At 48.4% G+C, this 24,989-nt stretch overlaps 1 protein-coding gene across 6 annotated transcripts in view; it reads right to left on the bottom strand.

Moving 5' to 3' along the window:
- IQSEC2 (IQ motif and Sec7 domain ArfGEF 2) overlaps positions 1–24,989 on the bottom strand; it is an 85,155-nt gene that overhangs the window by 4,531 nt on the left and 55,635 nt on the right. For 5 of the 6 annotated variants that reach the window (XM_079123751.1, XM_079123752.1, XM_079123754.1 and 2 more), the window contains 12 exons: positions 18,090–18,351; positions 16,897–17,298; positions 13,215–14,110; positions 11,640–11,801; positions 11,043–11,165; positions 9,461–9,627; positions 6,296–6,435; positions 5,398–5,523; positions 3,424–3,523; positions 2,532–2,693; positions 809–982; positions 268–317 (listed from right to left, as the gene is read on the bottom strand). In XM_079123751.1, the coding sequence (XP_078979877.1) occupies positions 268–317; positions 809–982; positions 2,532–2,693; positions 3,424–3,523; positions 5,398–5,523; positions 6,296–6,435; positions 9,461–9,627; positions 11,043–11,165; positions 11,640–11,801; positions 13,215–14,110; positions 16,897–17,298; positions 18,090–18,351 (2,764 nt within the window). The remainder of the gene's footprint in view (positions 1–267; positions 318–808; positions 983–2,531; positions 2,694–3,423; positions 3,524–5,397; positions 5,524–6,295; positions 6,436–9,460; positions 9,628–11,042; positions 11,166–11,639; positions 11,802–13,214; positions 14,111–16,896; positions 17,299–18,089; positions 18,352–24,989) is intronic. The other variant, XM_079123756.1, reaches the window with a different exon arrangement.

Here is a 24,989-nt window from a genome sequence, read left to right as displayed (position 1 = left end):
CTCGTGGCCCAAGTCCAAGGGCATCCCTACTCGGAGTTGGCCCTGGGGTTGAGAGGGGGCACGGGAGAGTGGAAGACAGACTGAGAGACAGGCAGAGTGAGGACAGACAGAGTTGAGGACAGATGGAGAGAGTGGTTGGCTGGGAGAGGCAGCCGCACGGTTCCCAGCAGGGAAGAGGGGGAAGCAACAGGTCCCCTCCTCCTCTGGGGCTCCATGGCCAGGGCAGGGCTCATGCAGAGGACGAGTGGGGCAGGAGCTGGCACTTACTTCGATGGTGCTGTCCAGCGATCCCACGCTGTTACGCCGCCCCCGCTTCCCTGCACCCACAAGCAAGGAGCCCAGCGTCAGAGCAGCAACCCCCCCTCCCCACCCTGCTGGGCTCCAGAGCTGGGCACCAGGCCTGGGCCCCTCCCAGGGAAAGACACCCCATGACCCCTTTCCCCCATTGAGTGGGGGAGGTGGGGAGGAGGAGAGGTGGAGAAGGAAGAGAGAGAGGAGGAAAAGATGGAGAAGGAGGAGAGGCGGTACAGGAGAGACAGAAGAGGGAAAAGAGGAGGAGAGGTGGAGCAGCGAGAGAGAGAGGGGCTGAGCCCGTGGCCCCACTTCACACTCCCTGGCCCAAACCCTGGCCTCCACCTGTTCTGACCTGGCTACCAGGCCCCCTGTGGCACAATGCCCAGGGCTCTGGGTGAAGGCAGGGTGCGTGCGTGTGCAGCAGGTGGAGGGAAGGCTGACGGCCAGTGACAGGAGGCAAAGAGGACACCCAGTCCCGCGTCTCCCCAGCCAGGGCAGGGCCCAGAAGACTTACCTGCATCAGAGAGGTCTCGCAGAGAACTACTGAGTGCGCCCCGTTTGAGCCCATCGCCTGCCCCATAAGTGTCCTCCAGGCTACTGCGGGCCAGCGTCCCATTCACCGAGTCCTTGGCCCCTCCAGGCTGTGAGGCGTTAGGCCGCATCATACCTTTCTGCTTCTCCAGCTCCGCTGGGTGGCAGTGGAAGAGACAGGGGGCAAAGATCAGGAAAGGAGTGGGAACCCACCTGACTGGCCCCAGCCCTCCACAGGCTCCCACCTATCATTTTGCCCCCTGGATAGCCAGCACTTATTTCCCCCCAAACTGCAGCTCTGTTTCTGAGGCCACCTTTGGTGCCCAGATCCTGTCCTGAACCACTTCTTCCTGCTGGTTCTTTCCTCTCAGTGCCTGCCCTTCCTGCTCCTTTTCCCCTCCTTTTGCCCTTTGTACTCCTCCCTTCTCTTACTCTCTAGCAGTCAGGTCTCCCCAAATACCCCTGCTCTTCAAAAAAGAACTTCAAGGCAGATGGTTCACAGTAAGGACAAGAAGGCCCTCTAGCCTACGGAGAAGGACAATCTTTCCAGAGCTCACTCAGTTCTGATACCTTGCTCCAGGGCAGAGGGGCTCCTGGAAGGGCAGGAGCAGGAAACTGACAGGAATCGAATCCTCTATTATGTGCCAGGCAGTAGGGTGGGTGCTACACATACTTGATCCCTCTCAATCCACATTATTAGCATCATCCACATTGTGCAGAGGAAGAAACTGAGAATCCGAGAAGTCATAGAGCTTGCCCAGGGTCATACAGCTGGAAATGGTGGAGCCAACATTCTGGAAGCAGGTCTGCCTGATTCCAGAGCTTGGGCTTTCCTGGCCTCCTTATACTCCCAACTCTTCAAGCAAGTCTTGGAAACCCTATGCTAACTGCCCTCCCCTCATCTTGATATGCTAACCCCTCGCTCTGCATTTCCTGAGGGCCTCTGGGGATTTAGTGAACTGAAACTTCTGACCCTGCCTTGCTGAGGACTAGAGTTTCTCTCCTTAATACCATGTTGCTTAACTGTGATTGCTTAGCCTAGAGAAGAAAAAACTTGGAGGGCATTGGGGGAAATGAGATGTCATCCCTGTTGTTTTCCATTATTGTATATGATCAAGATGATTTGGTGTAGCCCCTAGTGGCTGGGAGGACAAGTTGCAGAGACTCAGCTCAGGAATTGATATGTGGGAAGAGGAAGGGAGAGGGTGAGATAGGGAATGATATTTGTTGAACACCTAGGACATATTGGAACACTTTGGCTGCCTTGTTTCATTTCATCTCCTCAATTCTGTGGAGGAGATTTTTCATCATCCCAATTTCATGTAGGAAGAAACTGGGGCTCAGAGGGTTGGGGGACTTGCTGTAAAATAGCATATCTAGGATCTGAAACTATAGATCTGCCTTTTATACCCTGATTCTTCTCCATGATGCCTTTCAATAGAAGGAAGAATTGGCTCCCAATTGGAGAATGGGTGTGGGGGCCAGGGTATTGACTCTTAGAGCCTGGAATAGTAATCTGAGGTTGGGAGATAATGAGCCCCTTGTCACTAAAGGTATTCAAGCAGAGAATGAAGGGTTCCTGGAATAAAGGTAGAAAAGTTATGCAAGCTAACCCTCAACTCTAAGATTCTCTGAAGATGGGATTCTTGATGTCTGCAGGGCACTGTATCAAGAGTGGGGGAAGGACACATGGCTGGGTTACTCACACTCCACACGGTACTTCTCCATCTCCTGCACCTCAGCAATAGACTCCCGCAGGTCAGATGTGAAGCGCAGTCGGTCCTGGAGGCTGGGAGCGTTGAATATGATCAGGACTTTTCGCTCCCCACCAGGTACTGCAGACAGCAACTTGATTCCAAATTGGTAATCTGTGCGTAAAGGGAGAGGACAGGAGAGGTTGGGTACCTCTCTCGGGACTGAAGCAAGGTGGTGGCTCAGGTCGGAAATAAGTTTTCTCTCTCTCTTTCCTTTTTTTTTTCAAGACAGGATCTCACTATGTTACCCAGGTTGGTCTTAAACTCCTGGGCTCAAGTGATCCTCTGGTCTCTGCCTCCCAGTGATGAGACTACAGGTGTGCACCACCACACCTGGCTTGGAAATGATTTCTCTAATGTCCAACTCTGACATGCCTCTTCCTCTGCTCTGCTCCAGTGTCTTTAGTGGTTCTTTTTTGCCCCAAAACTCCTAATAACTGTTGACCTCTGACTCATTATACTCCAGGATATAAAAGCAAACCCAAATCGGTGCTGCTTTTCTAGAAATCCTTTCCTTTGTACCTCTGCCTCTACTTACAAGATTCTGCTGTCCTGAATGCCACCTAACCATGCTCCTACTGGTTCAGTCCTTCAGAGCACAGCATGATTACCATCTCTTCACCCCACCAGGGAAAATGCACATACTGTGCTTCCCTGATTCCCAGGGGCTGGACCTGAGCCACACTCCACCCTGGTCTGCTCTTCATTCCAGGACCAAGTAGGTGCTTTGGAGAACCTAACCCATTTGTAAAGGACTCCAAAACCTGAAGGTTGGTATGAATGAAGGATGAGCATGGTGGCCATGGTATAGACTCAGGATGTTGGGGTTCAAGAAGGGACTCACATGAATTCTGGAAGAGCTGCATGTGCATTTCCACCAGGGGAAAGGACTGACGGAAGCTGTATGTCACCAAGATCTTCTTCTTCTGGAAAATTTTGGTGACCTTTGGCAGGGGTGGGAAAAAGACAAGAGGTGGGGTTTGGGGTGGGGAATTTCCACATGGCACTTATTTCTAGTAATCACCCTCCCTCCCCACCCCCACTAAGAGACATATACATACAAACACACATACCCACAAGTTGGGGAGAACTGAAGCTTGAGGAACAGAATGGGAGAGATGGGAGAAAAATCCAAGTTCTTGATGTCATGACAATGCACGACAAGCATTTACAATTTTTACAGGAACTGACTGAATGCTGCTCCCTCCAGGAAGCCCATCTTAACACCCCACATGGATTTTCATTTCCCTTTTCTGAGTTTCCACCATCAGTGCTTTTCCCTTCTAGGACTCTATAGTAGTCCTCTGAGTATGTAATTGCCCCCTACTGGCCTGGAGGACAGGAGTCTGAATGGTTTTCAAGTTCTCTCACCCACCTAGTCCTCACCCTCCACAGCCAGCACAGAATGGCAATCTTTGCCCTGCCTACTTATGAGGTCAACAAGTCTTTTTCTTTAAAATTGACTTAGCACCTATGTGAGCCAGGCCTACCTCAAGGTAAGACTATTCCACATACACATATGACTTTTCTTTTCAGCACTGGGGATTCAATGCAGGGGCACTCTACCACTGAGCTATATCCCCGGCCCTTTTTATTTTTTGAGATGGTGTCTCACTGAGTTGTTTGGGTTGGTCTTGAACTTGTGATCCTCCTGCCTCAGCCTCCCAAGTTGCTGGGAATACCACCAGGGCTATGACCTCTTTTTCACTTTCATGACAACCCTAGGACGTACAGGTTAGCCCCATTTCACAGAGCAGAAAACAGGCTCAGAGAGGGCATTGGAGGTACGTTGTCTGAAGCAGTGATTCTCAACTGGGGGTGACTTTGCCCCCCAGAAGACATTTAGCAATGTCTGGAAAAGATACTTTTTTTTCCTTCACTTTTTCCAGAGAAGAAAGGTTTTTTTTTTTTTTCTTTCCTCTCTTTATTTTGTTTTGTTTTTTACTTTTTTCAGTAGAAAACATTTTTGGCTGAAGGGTTACTATTGACATCTAGTAGGTAGAGACCAGGGTGCTGCTAAACATCCTATAATGCACAAGACAGCACCCCAGGAGAAATAATTATCTGTTTCCAGATGTCAACAGTGCTGAGATTAAGAAACTCTGATCTGAAGGAGGGAAGACCAAAGGGGGACAAGATGGCTATTCTCAAATCCTTGAAGTGCTATCTCAGAGCCAAAGGAAAACACTTGTTTTTTGTTTTCCCAAGGGTCAAGTGAAGATCCTTGGAGAACACCCACAGGGAGACAGATTCTAACCATCAGAGCTGTCTGACAAGGCAGCTGGATGCCTTGGAGAAGGGTTCTGTCTATATAGTCATAGTCAACTTCTAGAGTCAACTTGGTTTTTGCCCAGGAAAACTTGAAAGTTCCTTCCAGTCTACAGAGTCCTACAAGTCTCATCCCTAAAAGACAAACATTCCTGCACTGGTGATGAGCTTGCTTTCAAGAATCACTTCCACAATCAGAAGCACTCAAAGGTTTCAGACTGACTCCAGGGTCACAGTTCACCTCTTTTCACCCAAACCTCTGGGCTATTAAGGTAGACAGGGACATCTCTCCCAACACTTTCCATACTGCAAATTTGTATGCCCCCCAGTCCTCATATTTTCTGCCCCTTTGTGGCTGTGGCAACCTCCAAATGGATCTGTGGGAAAAGGAGAAGCAGAGAAGGCCTGTGCCTTGCTGGAGACCATGCAGATGGCACAGTGGAGCACCTCACCTGCCATGCTCCACACACCACTGTCAACATGGTTTATACCAGATCCAGCAGCCACTCTGACCAGCTCCCTCCCATCTCCTCCAGCACAGTGCCCATACCACTAGGAGATCATTGAAGAGGAAGACCTCCCGCTGATGCAGCCCTAGCCTCTGGGGGCGGTTTGGATCTGGAACCTCATAGAGCTGGCAACAGCAAACCAGTCGACGGTGAGGAAGAGACAGGACCTGGACAGGCATGGAGAAACAGTGTCAGCAAGGCCAGCCCATCAACTTCAGGCTTCCAGCACCTTAACATTCAATCACAAGAAGAATTATACCTCTGATACATATGTGTCACTCTGACACAAAGAGTATAAAGCTTGAGCTTTTTTGCCACTTTGCTTTTGTCCCTGTAGCACCCACTGTCTGCAATGACTCTCCTATCCAGTTCCACATGGCCACATTCCACCCCTCTTTCAAATTCCAATTCCAAACTTATCCCTTCTAAGGTTTCCTTGATTTCCCCATGCTAAAAATGGTCTCTCCTTCCTTTTTCCTCCCCTAAACTAGACCATAAGGTGGAAGTATTATTTATGTTTGTCTGGCAACCCCATTGGTCTCTGAGTGCCCCCAAGGACAAAGACAATGTCTCTGATTCATATATATGTCTCTGGGGTCCTATGAAATACTGAGCTCAGTGGAAAGGCATTCATAAATATGTGTTGACCAAAGTGTATTCTTGCTTTGCTTCTCAGCTAATATTAGCTTGGCTCTTCACTTGGAGTGTACAAGCAAAACCAGAGGTGGGAAGGATGCTAATATTTATATAGCACCTGCTATGGGCCTTGCAATGTGCTAGATACATTCCCACCATCTGCACCACAACCCCCCAAGGAATGCATTATTACTCACTCCATTTTGCAGGTGATGGGAACCATGGGCTCATAAGGGGCAGTGATCACAGAGTGGTGGAGGCAGACCAGAACCCTGGCCCTCTGCAGTCTCCTAAGGCACTTACCGGTTTCTTGCCAACAATCATGCGCTCCACGGCCTGCACCTGGGACACATGATCATCATTGGTCCGTAGTTCACGTCCTTGGATGCGCTGGTAGATGCCCACTAGGAGGTCTCGGGGGATGTCTTCACCGTTGTCAACCCCTGTATGAGAGAGTAACCCCAGGATATGTCACATAAATATGGGGAGTGGTTGGTAGGGGTTCTACACAATACCCCACACCCAGGTATGGACCATGATAATAGAACCAAGGGTCAGCTGGGGACCCTTGATCCCTTGGCCAGGATTGGGGCAGGGAAGTTGCCCTTCAACAAACCAGCCAATTGCTTTATTCCCTAGGGTGGGGACTTTGTCTAAACAGCTCAAAACACACTATCATTAAGACAATCATATAGTATTTTGTTGCCTTCTAAATTAGCAAAAATAATATCCAGTGTGGAGAAGTGGGCATGTATAGTAACATGACTATTATGGAAGGTAGTTTGGCAAAAGCCTAAATATCCAGAGCCAGAGGTTCCTCTTCTATGAATCTGCCCTGAGAAATTACTCAGAAATAACATGCAAGATAAATGTCCAACAATGTTCACAAAGTGCTATTTATTGGAAAACTCTGAAATAACCTAAGTTCTAACAGGAGAGAAACGGTTAAGTAAAGGTTAGTATATTCATTTAATAAATATTATACAGATGTTAAAAACTTGATATTTACAAAAATATTTCAATAGCATGAGGAAATTCTTGTAGCAAGTTAAGTGAAAAGAGTAAGATAATAAATGACATATATAGCATGAATTTAACTATATAAAAAGTTACATATACATGGAAAAAAGACCAGAATATACCAAAATATTAAGCACAGATGCTCTAAAGGACAAAATTTGAGATCATTAAAATTAATTTTCTATATTTTCCAAAACATTATTTTGGCAATGCTGAGTATTGAACCCAGAGCTCATACACACTGAGTACATACTCTACTACTGAGCTATATTCTCAGGCTCCCAAAATATCTGAAGTTATCATGTATTATTTTCATTTGTTTGTTTATTTATTCAATAATTGGAGGGGAAAGACACACACACTACACATACACACACACACATTCGTTCTTCTGTATGTATGGGAGATTTGTTCCATCAATACCCAAATTCAAGGATGCCCAAGTCTCTCATATAAAATGGTGTATCATTTGCATATAACCTACACATATCCTCTGGCATATGTAAAATCACCTCTAGATTATTTATACTTACTACAATGTAAATGCTATGTAAATAGTTGTTATAATGTATTGTTTAGTGCTAGCGATATAGCCCATCACGTAGAGTGCCTGCCTCGCATGCTCGAGGCCCGGGTTCAAGTCCCCAGCATTTCGGGATTGCAGAAATAACAAAAAATGTATTGTTTAGGGAATCATGGCAAGAAAAAGTCTGTACGTGTTCAGTACAGATGCAACCTTTTTCAAATATTTTTGTTCTGTAGTTGGTTGAATTCACAGATGTAGAGCCCACAGATATGGAGGGCTGACTGTATATACATATGGGGGGTAGGGGTAGGGAATACATGAATGAATAATGGCAGGATTTTCAGAGACATCTCCAGATGGCCTCTGATCTAACTCCCTCCCCTCTCAAGTCTACCATCCTTCTCCCCTCCTGATTGTCTGCTCAGGGAAACCCACTCACTTCTTTCTAAACCTTCTGCTAGAGGAAATGATGTCTCCTTTGGAAATGCCATGCCTACCCCTGGAACAGGTGCTAAAGGAACATTTTTTTTTAGTACTAGAGATTGAATTCAGGGGTGCTTTACCATTGAACTACATCCATTCTCAGCCCTTTAAAAAAAATTTTTTTTTAGATAGGGTCTCACTAAGCTGCTGAGGCTGGCCTTGAACTTGAGATCCTCCTGCCTTAGCCTCCAGAATCCCTGGGATTACAGTCATGCACCACTGCATTTGGCTTAAAGGAACACTCTTCACCACACTGCTGTTTTTCACCTTAGCTGTCAGAATTTAAAGCCTACTAACTGTATAGACCTTGATGCTCAGCAACTTTGTCTTGTCCCCACCCCCAACTCTATTTTCTTCTTTGATTTCTGTTGAACTGATCTTAACATCAGTGCCATTTTTAGCAGGCTGCTCTTTGGTGAGAGGCAGGGCTTGACATCAATACAATAAACCAAGAATAACATGGAAGTAACACCTTTCATCTGGCATTCAATGCCCTCAGGTAGGGCATTGACCTTCCCAACCTATCATCTACCCCATTGCCATTGTTCTCTAAACAACTTTACTTTTTTCTCCCTTTGTGCCTTCCTTTTTCTTCCTACTAGCTAAATCCTCTCCTGTCTCTATTCTATCACCTTATCCATGCCTTCAGGGCTCAACTTAAAATAAAATCCTCCAGGGAGCTAGTTGGAGGTAGGCTCTCCCTCTTTTGAGCTCTGATTGCATTTTGGCCTCTCTGATGTCACTGTTCAATGTCTATCTTATGTTGGTTATCTGGGCACTACAAGTCAGTCTCTCCTACACACGGGGAGCTCTCTCAGAGCAGACTCTCCTCCATTGTCCTTGGCACTCATCATAGGGCCTGGCACACAGTAAGAATCAACTGGCTGGCTGGCTAGTTGGTTGGCTGAGTGAATAAATGAGTATGTGAATACAGGAAAGGGTAACTAAACTAAATGAGTCTTTATGGGTATAAATACAGAGAAGGAAGGAGAGAGTGAGGAATGGATAAATGAATGACTGAGTGAAATATTGTAAGAGCTAGGACTTTTATCTATCATGATCAGTGCTATAACACCAGGACATAGAAGCCTGGTATACATTAGATGTGCAGATGTTCAATAAATATTCATCGTATGGGTGAATATATGGGCAAATGACAATTGTGTGTGTTTGTGTGTGTGTGTGTGTTGCTGGGGATGGAACCTAGAGCCTCATGCATGTAAGGCAAGCACTCTACATCCCCAACCCTTTTTAAAATGACTCTGAGTGAATTAAAAAGTAAATGCCCTGGAGACATTAGGCCTTTACAGAAAGTGAAACACCACAGGTTAATTTCTTAAAAAGAGTTGGGATCTCCCTCATCCTTCCCCACCTTACACCCCACCCACTTTCCTTTCTCAGGAAAAGGGTAGGAAAAGCTGATGGGAAAGTCTGGTCACCTCTCAGGTTCTTGATGAAGTCATCTAGTTTCATCTTCCGTTCAGCCTTGACGCTGGGACTGTACATGTCGGTATTGAGGAGGATGATGGCAAAAGCAAGGATGAAGATGGTGTCTGGGTTCCGGAACTGGCGCACGAGGGCTGGGTTACAGACACAGTACCTCTGGCTGTAGGGCAGGAGGGGTCAAGTCCAAACTCAGGCACCAGCAATCTCTACCTACTTACCATTTGCCCAGGCTGGCAGCACCAACACTTTTCTCTAAGAAATACTTCCTTAGCCCTCTGGGTCTGTCCTCTTCAGTTTCCCCAAGACTAACATGTAAAAATCACAATCACTACCTTTTTGGTGCTTTCCCAGGGGATTTATGTACATTGTACATTGTCTCATGTAATGCTTTCACAATACTGCAAAGTGGCTATTTTTCTCCTTTTGTCTCCCTCCCTCTCTCTCCATCTTTTTCTTTTCTTTTTTGTTTTGGTACCAGGGATTGAACTCCAGGACATTTAACCACTGAGTCACATCCCTAGTCCTTTCTGTTTTATTTTTTTTGAGACAGGGTCTTTCTAAGTAACTTAGGGCCTTGCTAAGTTGCTGAGGCTGGCTTTGAAATTGCGATCCCCCTGCCTCAGCCTGTCTGTCTGTCTGTCTGTCTGTCTATCTATCTATCTATCTATCTATCTATCTATCTATCTATCTATCTATCTATCTATCTTTGTGGTGCTTGGAATTTAACACAGAGCTTTGAATATACTAAGCATAAGCTCTACCATTGAGCCACACCCCCAGCCTTCAAGGTAGCTATTAGCAGTCCCATTTTACAGATGAAATTCTAAGGTCCCAAGTGGTGAGGTAAGTTGCCCAAGGTAATAGAGCTGGTAAATAGTGAAGCCAGATCTTTCTGACTTCAAAGCAAACTTTCTCCCATTATGGGAAATGTTCTCATCAACTCTTCTGTTTCTCTTCTAAATACTTCAAAGGGATGGAACAGGGTTCAGACCCACATCTGTCTGATCCTTAAAGCATTTATATTACAGTATAATGGTTAAGGGCATGGATGGACCATGGAGTCAGACATACTTGAGTTCAAATCCTGGTTCTACTCCTTACTCACTGCCCTGGGCAAGTTACTTTCTAATCTACAAAATCAGAAAAATGGAAGCACCTACCCATATGGTAGTTGTAAGTACTCAATGAAATAATCATGTAGAGTATCCAGTTTGGTACCTGATATCTAGAAAGTCTTCCATGAATGTTAGCTTTTTTATTTTTTGACTGAGCTGGAAATGGAACCCAGGGTCTCATGCATTCTAGACAAGTGCTCTACCACTGAGCTACATCCCCAGCCCCATTAATGTTAGCTTTTATTGCTGATGTTGTTATTAAATTCCCATATTACAGATGCTGGTCTAGATACTTTATATGTACTACCTCTGATCTTCACAACTGCTTTGGAAGATGGGTTTTATTGTTTCTGTTTTGTGGTGAGAAAAATATGAGGCTCAGAGAAGTGACTTGTACACATACACTACATGGGTCCCCAAAGTGGAGAAGGACAGCTTGAGGAGGGGAAAGCTGGCATACCTAAAAGCTTCGATGAGTCGCTCCACTTTCTGGGCCTCACCCTGAACCCGGATGTGGGATTGGAACTTCCGTAGTGCATCATCCAGATCCATGGAAGAGAAATCCATCTCATCCACCACACAGCTGAGGAAAAAAGAAGGGAAGGTGACACTCTCAATTCCTACACACACACTCAAAACCCTTCTGATTCACCCTGACCTGCTCAAATGGACCAATACTCACAATGATAGATTTCTAAAATCAAGACCTGTGGTCTGAACAAATACATACGAGGGCAGAATGTCTGAAATAAATTCATCCCAGAAAATCAAAGCAATACAGGTGGTCACTAAGGATCTTGTCCATCAATCCACTCACTTCAGAGATAGGAAAACTGAGACCCAAAGCAGTTCATTGGATAATCATGCCCTGCCCAGCATCACCCAGTAGACTTTTGGAATAAGATCAAGAGAGAACAGACCCCTCTGGGGCAGAAGTGTAAGGGAGCAGGAAGGTATATTCATCCTGTTTTGAAGTTTATCTGAGCAAAAAGGTCTTCCCTCCTGGCTTCTATTCCTGGGAATCCCAAGCCCGCCTGCCCCATGCTGGGGTCCTCACTCCAACACGTCTCTGTTGAATTGCTTCTGCCGGTTCCCTAGGAATTCCCCTATCATCTGCCGACTCAGGCCTTTCCGCTCCAGGATGAAGTGAGCCACTCCCACTGGTGTGTCTGACAGGAAGCCCCGCTCGATTAAATACTGGATACCTTTCTCTGGCTTCCTGCAGAAAGAAAGGAGGTAGATGAGATGACAGTCCTCCCAGAACTGTGCCCTCTGTCCCATTTCTAGAATTAGTTTGGGGCCCAACTAACAATGGCCTCAGAGGACCAAGAATACTGACTCTATAATATGGTCCAATACCCTCATGGTACAGATGAGAAAACTAAAGCCAAAGAGAGGAAACCACTTGCTCATTTCACAGAGTTTCAAAATTCCAAGATCTCCTCACCCCAACTTCCTCCTCCACTGGAATCACACCACAGTTGGAAGAAAATCAGTATCTAATGAGAGCCAGCTATATGCCAGGAGCTTTGATATTTCTAGAAGATACCAAAAGTCCCAAGAAAAGGCCTGAGAAAAGGTCAAGGCAGCCTCTCTGAGTCACAGATCCTCGGGTTTGGGAAGAAGTGAAGGGGTTACTTTGTTCCATGTCCCATATTCCATCGGGGCAGTTATCACCCAGCCTCAGTGAGTATTTCTACAGTCAAGATGCTCCTTAGGTTTCTAGAGAGTCAGGCCAAAATCTGGGTTGAAGCTATCCCACATCCAGAGCCCCAGATTGGCTCTTCAGGAAGCTAAAATTTGGGAGAGACTGGTATTCTAGGAGTCTCAGATCCATCACTTCCCAGTTGTATGACTGTGAACAATCTCCTTTACTTCTGTGAGCCTGGAATCCTTATCTATAAAATAGGAACATAACTATTTAACTTGCTGAGTTGCTCTGAGAATTAAATATAGGTGGCAGTGTTTAACAGACTATGAAGATGTGAGGCATTACATCTAATGCCTTCCATTACAGCTAACATTTTCTAATTGCAGCTAATGTTTTTGAATTATTTTCTCATCAAATGCCACACTCCCACCCCACTCCTAAGCAACTGGCAAGAGACCAGACACCCAGAAAGAGCTCAGTCACGGTCACTGAGTGTCTAGCACACCATTCTGTCCCCCAACACCTCCCAAATACACCACCCTGCTTATAGATAGATGGAGAAACCAAAGCCCAAGGAAGGAACACACCTTGCCCAGGGCTACATAGTGAGTGGCCAAAGGCAGACAAAGGGTCTTGGTCTCCTGTTTCCCAGACTAGGGCTCTTTATAACCCAGACTGCTTCCTCTCTGAAAAGGGGAGGTGGGAAGATAAGGCTCAGAATTCGTTTAGTGGAAACATCTTATCCAAGATTACACAGCCAGTCAGCGGCAGCACTAGGGCCTGAACCTGGGCATGTTGGGGATCTCCTTACTCTGCCACCCTGTTTTCAATCCTCTTCCCTGAACAGCTGGGGGAAAACACCATTCTACCAAATGAGAGGCTGGCAGAAACAAGGTTGCTGCTTGGAGCTCAATCCCGAGGACCAAAGTGCCCATTGGCAGAGTAAGCAGGGGTGAGGAGGCTAGAACAGGGGGCACATACTTATTGAAAAGGTTGAGGCCAATTCTGTAATGCCGCCTCTGTACCACGTCGTTGTTGAAGGCTGGTGAGTCCCAGCTGTGCCTTGTCTCCCGCTGGTAAGTCTGCTTGCACAGGCCAGTGGCCGGAGGCTCCCTCAGGCTGTCTCGAGAAGAGGAGCCGGAGCTGCAGTTGATTGTCTCATTGGAATTGCTGGAGCTCTCAAGGCTCTCATTATCTCCACCATCAGAGTTCTCGCCTGCTGCCTCACATTTCCCCAACCTCCGACCCCCAGCCACACCACTGGGCCCAGTGCCACTGTTTGGGGCTGGTGGCAAGGGCCCTGGTGGGGCTGGGGCTGGGCCCTCAGGGGCTGGGTAGTGGCGGTGTGGGATCGGGGCCCTGCCTGGTGGCCCCTTGTGCTTCAGGGTCCCATGGGGGCTGCAGCCATCAGCCTCATACACCAGCTGGCGGTGGACAGAGCCGCGATCTGAGCGGTCACTCAGGTCCACAGAGCTGTCACTAGGAGGCTCAATGGTAAGCAAGGGAAGGTGAGCAGCCCGCAGCCGGAAATCCCGGCACTCCAAGCACCCTGGACCTCTGCGAGTGCCTTCCTCACGGCTACCATCTTCCCGGGTCCCTGGTGGCACTGGTGGAGGAACTGGCGGGAGGGGGGCTGGTGCCCAGAACTCAGGCCGGCCCTGGGGTGGGGGCTCTGTACTGGGCAGTCGTTCAGGGGATGGTGGGGGAACTGGGTCATCCAGGTAGAGGGGAAGGTCACTGAAGGACGTGGCTGAGCTGTCCTCTTGCTGTTCCTTTGACTCCCGCTTCTCCAGCTGGGCTGACCCTGGCTCCTCTGACATAGGCCCTGATGGATGGCAGTTCAGGGCTTCGTCGATGGATTCAGCCAGAGATTTTACCTGTACAAAGGGGAAGGGGAGGAGGGAAAGGGAGAGAAAGGGTGGGGGGGGGGAGATGAAGGGAAGAATAGTGGAAGGGAGGGAAGGAGGGAAGGAGGGGAGGAAGAGGGGGAATCTTTCTGGTGGGTAGGCCAAAGAAGTAGAATCCCCTCCCCCATCCCCTGACAGGTTCTTTATGGTGAGCCATTGTGAGCTCACAAGAACTGAGACTAATGACCACAAGGTCCCTTCTCAAACACCCCAATATCTCCTTTGTGTCCATACAGACTCAAGCCAAATACTACCTCCTCCCTGATTCAAGTCACATTCCTGCCTCTGCCATCCCCTTGGGGAAAACCAAAATCCCATCTTCCTCTGGGCTCCCAGAGTGCTTTGTGTGATTCTTTCTTAGGAAGCCCATGCAATTTAGCCTTGAGAATCTGGACCACACCTAGGAACTCTGCCTCCCTGTGGTATCCAGCTTCCAAACTGGCCCCTACAGATATCTGCCTCCTGGTATTCATGCCCTCAGATACCGCACTGTACCATAGTTGGTATGTGTAACCAGTAGCACAAGGTAGAAGTGAAGGCATGTGACTTCTGGGATTAGGTTGTAAAAGACTGTCGGTTCCACCTTGATCGCTCTCTTGCTGCCTTGTATCCTCTCTGTCTCTGAGACCCCTCGCCTGGGGGAAGCTACATTATGAACAGTCCTAGGAAGAGGTCCATGTGGTGAGGAATTGAATCCTCCTGCCAACAGCCAAGTGAGTGAGCCTGGAAGCAGCAGACCTGTCAGTCCCAGTCCAGCCTTCAGAGATTGCAGTCCTACCACACAGCTTAACTACAGCTTCATGAGAGACTCTGAGTTAGAACCACACAGTCAAGCCCCTCCCAGCTTCCTGGCCCTCAAAAAATGGCTTCAGATAATTTATATTTTTTGTTTAAGCACAGTCTCTAAGGTGTTAAGCTATTAAATTTGGGAGTACTTTGTTGTGTAGGAATAGATAAGTGATACACGCTTCCCCATCAGACTTGTATAGCACTGAGAGCTGGGGGTCAGGCCTTGTTCCTCTATCTCTCTCACCAGACTGTGATCCCTTATTCTCTATTCTTCCCTTAAGGGATGGGTGCAGTTCTGGTTTTTCTCTTTTTAGCTCAGTTCAATATATTGCTTGACACAGAAGAGATGTTTAATTAAATCTTTTCCATATGAATGAGTAGATGAATGATATAGACTTTCCCTTCAATACTTCTTTCCTTTCTTCCACCTCTTTACTAGCTCTAAGGACATATGCCCAGGCTGATGGCAAGACCAGATCAGAGAGTTTAGAGCAGAGTGAGACCAGATCAGAGAGTTTAGAGCAGAGTGATTTCTTTTTTTATAAAGCTTCATTCATTCAACAATTTCTACCAAGTATCTCCTTGGTTTGGTATTCCTTTTTGGGAGGTAGGTAGCGCTGGGGGCTTGTGCTTGCCAGGCAAGTGCTCTACCATTGAGCTATATCCCCCACTCTACCTCCATGGTTTAAGGTGAAACCTAACATATACTTAGCAGCTACCATGTACTAGGTGCTTCCATTTAGGTTACCTAGTTGAAATGTATCTTTGTTTTTTTTTCAGAGGGTAGTGGGAATCTATCACTGAGCTATATCCCCTACCCTTTTTTATTCTGAGGCAGGGTCTCATTAAATTGCCCAGGCTAGCCTTGAACTTGTGATTGTCCTACCTTGGCCTCCTGAGTTACTAGGATTACAGGAGTGCACTACTGTGCCCAGCTTGAAATGAATCTTCAAAACAGCTCTAAAAAAACTGAAATAAAATGGCTCTAAAAAGAAGGCTTGCTGGAATGTGGTAGTGCATCCCTGTAATCCCAACAACTCAGTAGGCTGAGGTAGGAATATTACAAGTTCAAGGCCATCCTGGGCAATTTAGAGAGACCCCACCTTAAAATTTTTTAAAAAGGGGGCTGAGAACGTAGTTTAGTATAAAGCCCCCCTGGGTTCAATCCCTTGTACCACAAAACAAACAAATAATAAGTGAGGTTAAACTATTTGCCTATGGTCACACAGCTGGGAAATGGCAGAACTAGGATTCATACCTGGGCACTTGTGCTGACACACCCCAAGCCTACAATGATCTCTCACTCCCCTCAGTGCCAGTTAATTCCCACCCTTCAATGTTTTTGCTGATGCAATGCCTCTGCAAGCGACGCCCCCCAATTATCTCTAACTTGCTAAATCTTCTCAGTCTGGTAAGGCCCCGTTCCAATGCTGTTTTCTCCAAGAAGCCTTCTGTGGTCCTCCTAGAATCCTTCCTGATGGCTCTGAGCACACTCTATTTAAGGAAATAGTAGCATGCATATGTCTGCTATTTCCTACCAGATTGGGAGATCCTTCAGAACAAGTACCAGGGCCAGTGCCTCAGTCTCAGTCTCCTCTGAAAAATGGGGATAATAATCTCTATTTCACAGGTCTGTTAGGAGGCATACATGGCACCTGGCACACAGTAAGAGCTCATTACCTGCTAGTTTGTATGATAGCAGATCAAGTTCCAAACAGTGAGAACTTTTATTTTCTTATTTGTCCTATTCACCCATATTTTAACTGGCTTGCTTTAGCGATGTAATTTTTTTTTTGTCTCACCAATTCTGTCTCATCATTCTCACAGTCCCAACTCAGATTGTAGCTATTTATTGCTATGAAGTGCTCAGCAGTGTAATTTCTTTCAATTGGGAATATGAGCAAAAAGCAGTAGAAGCAGCCAGAACCTGGGGATGGGGAAGAAAGGCCCTTTTCAGGGCTCCTAACCTGTTTGGAGAAGGAGTCCTCAAGCTCTGTGATGTCATTAGAAAACTCTCCAGATGTGGTGACAGAGCTTCCACCACCATCAATGCCCCCACCACAAGAGCCTCCATAGGGGAGCCCCCGTTCAAGCCGGTGGCTCCTGGCACCAGCCATGGCACCCTCGTCCAGCGAGGCAGGCTTGCCCTCGAAGTACGCGGGGTTCTGTGCCTTCTCATACTCCTCAAAGGAGAACTGCATCCGCATGTTGGACAGGATGATGCGGCGGGACATGCGGCTCTCTGAAGCTGAACTGCGTAGCCGCTCAAAGTTCTTGTTCATGCGGTACTGGCGGAAGGCCGTCTGGATGGTCCTGGCAGCCCTGCGGCTCAGGAAGGAGCCCCCATACTTCCTCTCCAGCATTTCCACCTGGTAGGGGAAGGCCAAGAGGAACAAGGTCAGAAAGATGCCACAGGCTTATACCCTGGACCTTCAAGCACATCCCCACTACAGTCACAGCTAGCTGTTGACAGTTGCTCAGATGTGCCAATCCAATTCACTTGAATTTCAGCACTGGTCACATGGGTTTGGACTATGTTGTTTGTTTGTTTGTTTTTCATTTACAAGAAGTATACACTGATTATTCAAAGGCAGGAAAAAAATTCAGAGAAAACAAAAAAGGAAAGGAAGGAAATAAAGAGCAAGAAGTTTCAGACAAGAAGGAAGAAGAGAGAATTAAGAGGAAGAGAAAGAAAAGGCAGGCAGGAAAGAAAGAAGTCAGGAGGAAGGGAGGTAGGTAGGTTGGTTTGCCTAAAGTCCAAACACCTAGGCGTTACCATAATTAACATTTTGGTATGCCTTCCAGATTTATTTTTTCCTATATGTAGTATTTTATCCTCCCCCTCCCCTTCTTTAAAAAAGCTAAACAATACATTGTATCATGCTGTGAAACTGTCAACCCATGTATGGCTAATGAATGTTTTTGAAGACTGGGTGCAGGTCTCATTTATTTTTGTATCTCCAGGACCTGGGCAGGGACCTCAATAATGTTCGCTGAGTGAGTCCTCAGGAGGGTAAAGGGTCCTGGAGTGAGTCTTTTCCATTTCTAGATTCACCACCCCTCCCTGGATACCACCCTCAAACTTCACATCCCGACCCCTCCCTCGGCTCTTTCTTGCATCCCACTTCTATTCCCAACCAGAGAGTCATATCTTCTGCACCTTCTTGTCCTGCAGGTCTGTGGAGAGTTCATAGCTGTCCGATAGGGCCTTGGAGCGCTTTATCTCCTCCTCCTCCTGCTTCCTCAGGGCCACACTGGCTGGCTGGAGGCGTGCCCGCTGAGACCAGGGAAGGCCCACCCCAGCAGGGGGGCCCCCCATGTGGCTGCTGGTGGGGGGCATCTGGCTCAGTCGGTAGGGGGGTTGGCTCCCAGGACTATCAACTGCTGTGCTGAGGTCACTGCCCGGGGCATCACCCTCCACACTGCGGGGATGAGATAAGATGAGCCAGGATGTGGGAACAGGAGATTGGCCTGCTGGGCCGGACTGAGTGAGTGAACCAAATCCCTGCCCCCAATCCCATTCTCCCTGCTTCCTCATCAGTACAGGGACCCCAACACTTAAAGGCTAGAGGGGAGTCCTAACCCTCAAGCTGTCTCGTCACTCTGCCCCCACAGTCACTTCCCCTCAAGCCCTCCAGCACAGCCCTCCCCTCATTCCCCTTCAGGCTCCAACCCTCAGATCTCTATCCTTATCCCTGTAGCTCCATCCTCTCTGATGCCTTTCCCTCAAGGCTCTCTAGCCCCCAGTCCTACTCACCCCTTATCCCCACACTAGTCTCCTCCCGTTCCTGTCCTCTCAAGTCTTCTTTTTCCTAATAGTCCTGTCCCTTAATAGCTCCAGCCTCAAACTCTCTTCCCCTCCCGTGGGCTAGTTTTCCCCTCCCCAGACCTCTTCCCCTCCCAGCTCCATCCCTTCATGGCCCTATCTCCAACACAGTGAGCTGTGATTTTCCTCCCAGTGCCATCCCCAGTGCCACACCAGACCAGTTCCCATGGAGTGCCATCCTCCCCTCCCAGCCCTCTCCCCTGGTGCCCAAGGCCCACCCCTGCACCCTGCCCACCCAGGCTCTCCCCGCCCCCACCCAGCCCTACCCCAGCGGCCCGCCCACCCCTGCCCTTAGCAGCTTGGAGGCCCGGCCTGGCCGGTTCCCAGGGTTCCCGGGCTGCTGCTGCTGCTGCTGCTGTTGCTGCTGCTGCTGTGAGGGCAGGGCGAGGGCGAGGGCTCAGCGACTGTGGGAGGCGCCTCCCATCCAACATCCTCACAGGTAAAGAGCTGCCCTGCGGGGCAGCTTCCTCTTTCTTCTCATGGCCTCCTCTGCTCAGCTGGGGAGGAGGGGATGGGGGTCTCGAGGCCGAAGAATGGCAGAAGCTGGCCCCGGGTCTTGCCTACCCGGGTTACCCAGAGCTGTTGTTCTGCCAGACCTGCTCCCACGGTGCCATGGCAACCAGGCTGCCAGGGAACCCAGGTGGCGACAGAGCCCCGGAGCCCTGAGCAGAGCTGGCATGGTGAGGAGTCATAGAGGTGGAGAGAACCAAGCAGGGCTCAGGAGGGGAAAAGCAGGCAGGTGAGGCATGGAGGAGGTTGTGGGGGGAATGAATGTGGCCTGGGCCCAGAGAATGGTCTGGCTTGGGGGGCATGTGGTTGGGGGGTTCTTGGATGGTGAGAGGGTTAAGGGGCTATTCCCCAGCCCCTACCTGGGAGAGGCCAAAGTACAAGGCAGAGAGGCAAGTTGGGGTGTATGGAGGGGGGTTCTCTATCAGCACAGGAGCTTGAGCTGCAACAGGCCCACCAGCCTCAGAGCAGAACACTGCACTGGGGGCTGGGGGCTGGGGGCTGGGTGTGGTGGGGAGGCTGCAGTCAGGAGGCTGGGCCCTGGGTTGCAGTAGAGCTGGGCTCCTCCCTGGTGGGAACTCCCACCCACTGCTCTTCCTCCACCCTCCCAAGTATTAGTCTGCGACACTGCCCTGGACAAAGCAGAAACAGACTGGGCAACTGCCCTTTACCCCAAATTCTCTCTCCTCCTGCCGGGGGCTGACATCACCATTGATGGGTTAGACCCAACCCAGCCCACCCCCACCGTTGAAGAGGCTCCTCTCCCTCAGGACTGCAAGACCTGCCCACCAACCTCATAAACATCTCCCCTCCCAGCACATGGCTTGAGTTCAGCTTTGATCAACTGTCTCCTCTACTCATGAACCATCCATAGCTCCCATTGCCCACAAGAGATAGCCCAAATTCCTTATTCTGGCACTGGAGACCTCTTCAAGATACAACAATGGTTACAGAGCACTTAACATTCTTACCACTTCATATTCAATAATTTGGTTACTCTTCCAAACAACCCTGTGAGGTAGGTATTGTTATTTATCTTTACACATAAAGAGACAGGCCCAGAGAGGTTAATTAACGTATTCACTGTCACACAGCTACCAATTATATAGCCAGGATTTAAATCCAGGCAGACTGACTCCAAAGCCCACATTGTCAAACATTAAGTAAGCCACACTGTGGGGCTGGCTTCCAGCCCCCTATTCCATCCATCCTAGCCCAGATCCTGTTTCTCCCCAATGCTCTTCAGTCTCCCACCTCCAAGACTGCTCATATACTACCTTCCACCTGCGATGCAATCCCCATCATCTCTGCCATGTGCAATCTGAGAAATTCCCCACATCCTGGTTCCGTCAAGATTCAGGTCATATGCCACCACTAAGAAGCCCTCCTGAATCCTGCCACCAGCCAGAAATTATTGCTGATCCTGTTCAGAGCTCCCACACACAGCACATGGCTGTCCTTCTTTTTATGGCACAGATTAGCTTTGGCAAAGCGTGATAGCTATTTGTGTGCATGGCTCCCAGAATCCAAGCTCAGGAAGAGAATTTGGTAATCTCGCAGCTAACACAGATCATGCGGCCTGACCCAGAGTAGGTGCTCAAGAAAAGCTTCTGGCGTGAGGGAGTCATTGAATGTTCTCAGGTGGCCGCTTAATAAAAATCTCACCCAAACTTGTACCACAGCCTCCAATATCTTCTTCCAAACTGTTCTCCATTCTGTGGCCAGAGAGAGCTTTTGAAAATATGAATCTGACCATTTTTGCTCTCCCATGAAAACCCTTCCATGGCTCCCCATAATTCATTCAACAAACAACTAAGAATCCTCTACGCAATGAGTAAGACACACAAGAGTGTTCTTTGAAGAGGAGACACTGCAGTGGGGAAATCAGATTATTAAAGAAATAAATCTATCATTTCAGGTAGGGATAAGTGCTAAGAAAGAAAATAAAGCAGAGTACATGAAGGTGCTTCTATAGATGTGGTGGTCAGGGAAGGCCTTTTTGGGGAAATGGCATATAAGCAGAACCCTGATGGAAGTGAGAGAGTGAGAGCTACGTGGCTGTCCAAGGCAAAAGCAGTACAGAGAGAGGGTACAGTCAGTGTAAAGGCCCGGAGGTAGAACTGTGCTTGGCCTGTCTGAGGAGCAGTGAAGAGGCTGGCATAGCTGCAACAGAGCGAATGAGGGGAGAGAGGAGGTAAAGTCAGAGGATGGGGGCCAAATTATGAAGGACACTGAGCCCACAAGAGACTGGCTTTTGCTCTGATTTAAATCAGCAGAGGAGAGATGTGACTTAACTTTAGCTTTATAGTAATCATCCTCCACAGGATAACATCCAGTTTCCTCACCATGACCATGGGTGGCTCTCCTGACCTGACCCCTGCCTCATTACACCAACCTGGCTACCTCCTGCTCACCCTTCAACTTTTAGCTCAGATGTGTCCTTCCATGCCTGCCTACCTCTTCCACACAGGCTGGTTTACAGGCCCCTCCTCTGTGTTGCTGTAGGGCTCTGTAGTTACCTCTATCCCTTGGACAAGGGCATTAATTAGCTCATTGGGTCCCCCCAACTTATTGAAGCAGGCACCATTAGCCCCATTTTATAGATGAGGACACTGAGGCTCAGAGAGGTGATGTAAACTTACTCAAGGTTACATAGTTATTAACTGAGAAAACCAGGATGCAAACCCAGAGCCTAGGCTGTCTTTTCGTGACATCTTGTTGCCTCTCCCCACTCCTGGCTCTGTGCTGCCCCGGCTCTCCATTCTTTGGTATCAGAAGGCCTGGCAAAAAAAAATGAGAGTACTTGCTTCTGAGATCACACACATGGCTGAAGAAATGGGAGCCGGTGGTGTGAGCTGGGGGTGTGGAATCCTTCAAGTCAGAGCCCCGCAAACACTCAGGGACATGCTGATCATATGGAAAATCTCTCTCTCTCTCTCTCTCTCTCTCTCTCTCTCTCTCTCACACACACACGCACACACATGCACACACATGCACACACATGCTCACACAGCATAGATGGACAGGCTTGCTTTCAGTTCCTGGCTTCCGGTTTATCAGCTGTGTGAGTCTGGGTGTGTCAATTTCCCTCTCTCTACCTCGGTTTCTCATCTGTGCAGAGCTCAAGCAAACGTAATTCCTTCTTTGGATTCCTGGGTTTCAGAAAGGGTCTAGGAGATCCCTCTCTTTCTGGACTCCTCTAAGCCAGAAGTTAAGCTTGCATATGTACACACACACACACACACACACACACACACACACACACTCGCACACATGTATGCACAGGTACAAAAACAGATACATCCAAAGGCCAACAATCTATAATCAAAAACACATCCACAGTCACATGGAAACAGACATGAATATGTGCAGACATGCACATATACAGACGTGACCACACATGCAGGCATGCATGCACATACACACATGTGCCCATGTACACTGTCTGCTGGGCTATTCTGTGGGGGAAATGAGAGCATCCTCTGTAGAGAGGGAAATAGCCATGTTACACAAATAACCACAGTACAAAGCGGAAAGTTATCAGGGCTGGAGAACAGAGGAAGTGCTGGGGGAGTGCAGGAGAGAGATCCCTTCTGCTTGGGGGTGGCAGAGCAGAATAAAAATAAACTCGCACTTACTGTGCACCTTCCCCGTGTCAGGCATTTTCCACACATTATTTAATCTGCATGGCAAACGTGAGGGAAGAATTAGGATTCCTGTTTTACAGAGGAAGAAAAAGGCTCCAAGAGGGAAAGTGACTGCCAAAGGTCTCATAGTTAGTAAATGGCAGAAGTGGGGAGGTTCAGACCCCAAAGCCTGTGCTAGCCCTCCTGCTGCCTTGAAGGCTTCCTCGGGGAGGATGCTTGTATACTGGGCCTTGCCTCCAAGCAGCTGGGAGAGATGAGGAGCTAGGGAACCTTGTGAGCCAAGGCTTTAAGATTGGAAGAAGCTGAGCAGAACAGGACAGATTCCTAGGGATTTGGGGCTGGCCTGCCCGAGGTGGGGGTGGGGCACTGACCCTCCCCGGATGCTGCTCCAAATGGGAGGTCTTTTCTCCCTCCTTCCCTTTATTGGCACTGCCCGGAGCCAGACAGCCAGCAGGGGATGGGATCAGGATGCAGTTGCCATGGAAATGAATGGGGGCTGTTGCCATGGATACCATAAGATGAGGGCAAGAGGAAGTATGGGATGTCAGGACTATCCCCATGACAACTTAGGCTGGAGGGAGGGGACCGGAAGTGAGAAAAAAAAGAGGAGAAGGTCAACACACCTAGATAGGGCCAGGGACTTTAAGCTCTGGAATGAGACTGGGCAAGGAGATCAGAGCCAGTGGCAGGTGGCAGAGGGGCGGAGGGACAGCAGTCATCTCTTTCTTCTCCAAGAGTCTTCTGCAAGCTGTTTCTGTGGCCCAATCCCACAGTTTAGCCTGACTTGGCACAGGAGTTGACAGGGGTGAAGAAGGCCAGCTAAGGGATTGATTGGGTAGATGGTAGGCAAATACAGGTTCTGGGAGCACACAGACCTGGATGGGAATCCAGCTTTGCTTCTTTGTAGCCCTAAACATAATAGTTGTCATTTATTGAGTGTATCCTTTTTGCTAGGTATAGCTAGTGTGCAAGGTCTGGGTGGTTCTCCCTGAAGGAGATAACACATATGATGAAACTGAGGTATGGAGAGATGAAGAAACTTGCCCAAAGTCTCAGAGCTCAGCAGAGGTAATGCCAGGAATCAAACAAAAGTGTATCTGAACACACAGGGGTGTAGTGTAGCTCCATGTTAAGAGTGCTTGCCTAACGTGTTCCTGGGTTCCATTCCCAGCACTGCAATAAAGGAAAAAAAGTATATCTGAACACAAAGCTCATGCTTTTCTCATCCTGGGCACTGAGCAGCCCTTCCAAGTTAAAGACCTTGCCTCCTCCACCTCCTTGTGCCTTCGCACAGTGGCATGCAAGGGGTCAAATACTGGGTAAATACGGGTGGAGTATGTGAGTGAGGGAGCCATCCAGGAGGAAGCATAAAAGACTGAAGTTAGATGGGGAAGTTCCTCATTTCAAGAGTAGTGACTCACGGATTTGGCTGGCTAAGGGTAGAAGATCTACAGGGCTGGGATAGATAGACTTTATGAACCATCCAATTCCACAATCCAAGTTGAGGTCCAGACATAATGATTTGACCAGGGTCCCTCGGGATGAGAACCTCCCATTTTCTAGGCCAGTGTCCCATTTGGAGCCTTAGAACTCTCTCACCTCCCACCCTGACCCAAAATGTTGGCGGCAGCAGGCTACTTATAATTTCAAGACATGACAAGCTTATTTGCATTCCCATGCCTGTGTTCATATACTTGTTTTGTTTCTTCTACCCAGAATGTCCTTTCTCTCCCCTTTACCTTGGACTTGATGGCTTGGGCAAGCTCATCTTCACCTTGCTGTACTCTGAGCAGGTAGGTCCTCCTGTGAAGTCAGTTCCAATTCACTCCTACCCCTTACAGAATCACGCAGGGTCAGCTGCTGCCTCCTCTGTGCCTTGTGCACGCACATATCATGGTGGCTCTATTTGTCTTCTGGCAGTGTTGGGAATTGAACTCAGGGCCTTGTACATGATAAAGCAGGCACTCTACCACCAACCTATAAACCCAGACCTTCCTTTTTGGAGACAGGGTCTCACTAAGTTGCCCAAGCTGGCCTTGAACTTGTGATCCTCCTGCCTCAGCCTCCCAAGTAGCTTGGA

Source organism: Sciurus vulgaris, assembly GCF_902686455.1.
Source record: "Sciurus vulgaris genome assembly, chromosome: X".
NCBI classification, from domain to species: domain Eukaryota; kingdom Metazoa; phylum Chordata; class Mammalia; order Rodentia; family Sciuridae; genus Sciurus; species Sciurus vulgaris.
The sequence above is the reverse complement of the archived record's forward strand: the minus strand, read 5'-3'. Positions and strand labels throughout refer to the sequence as shown.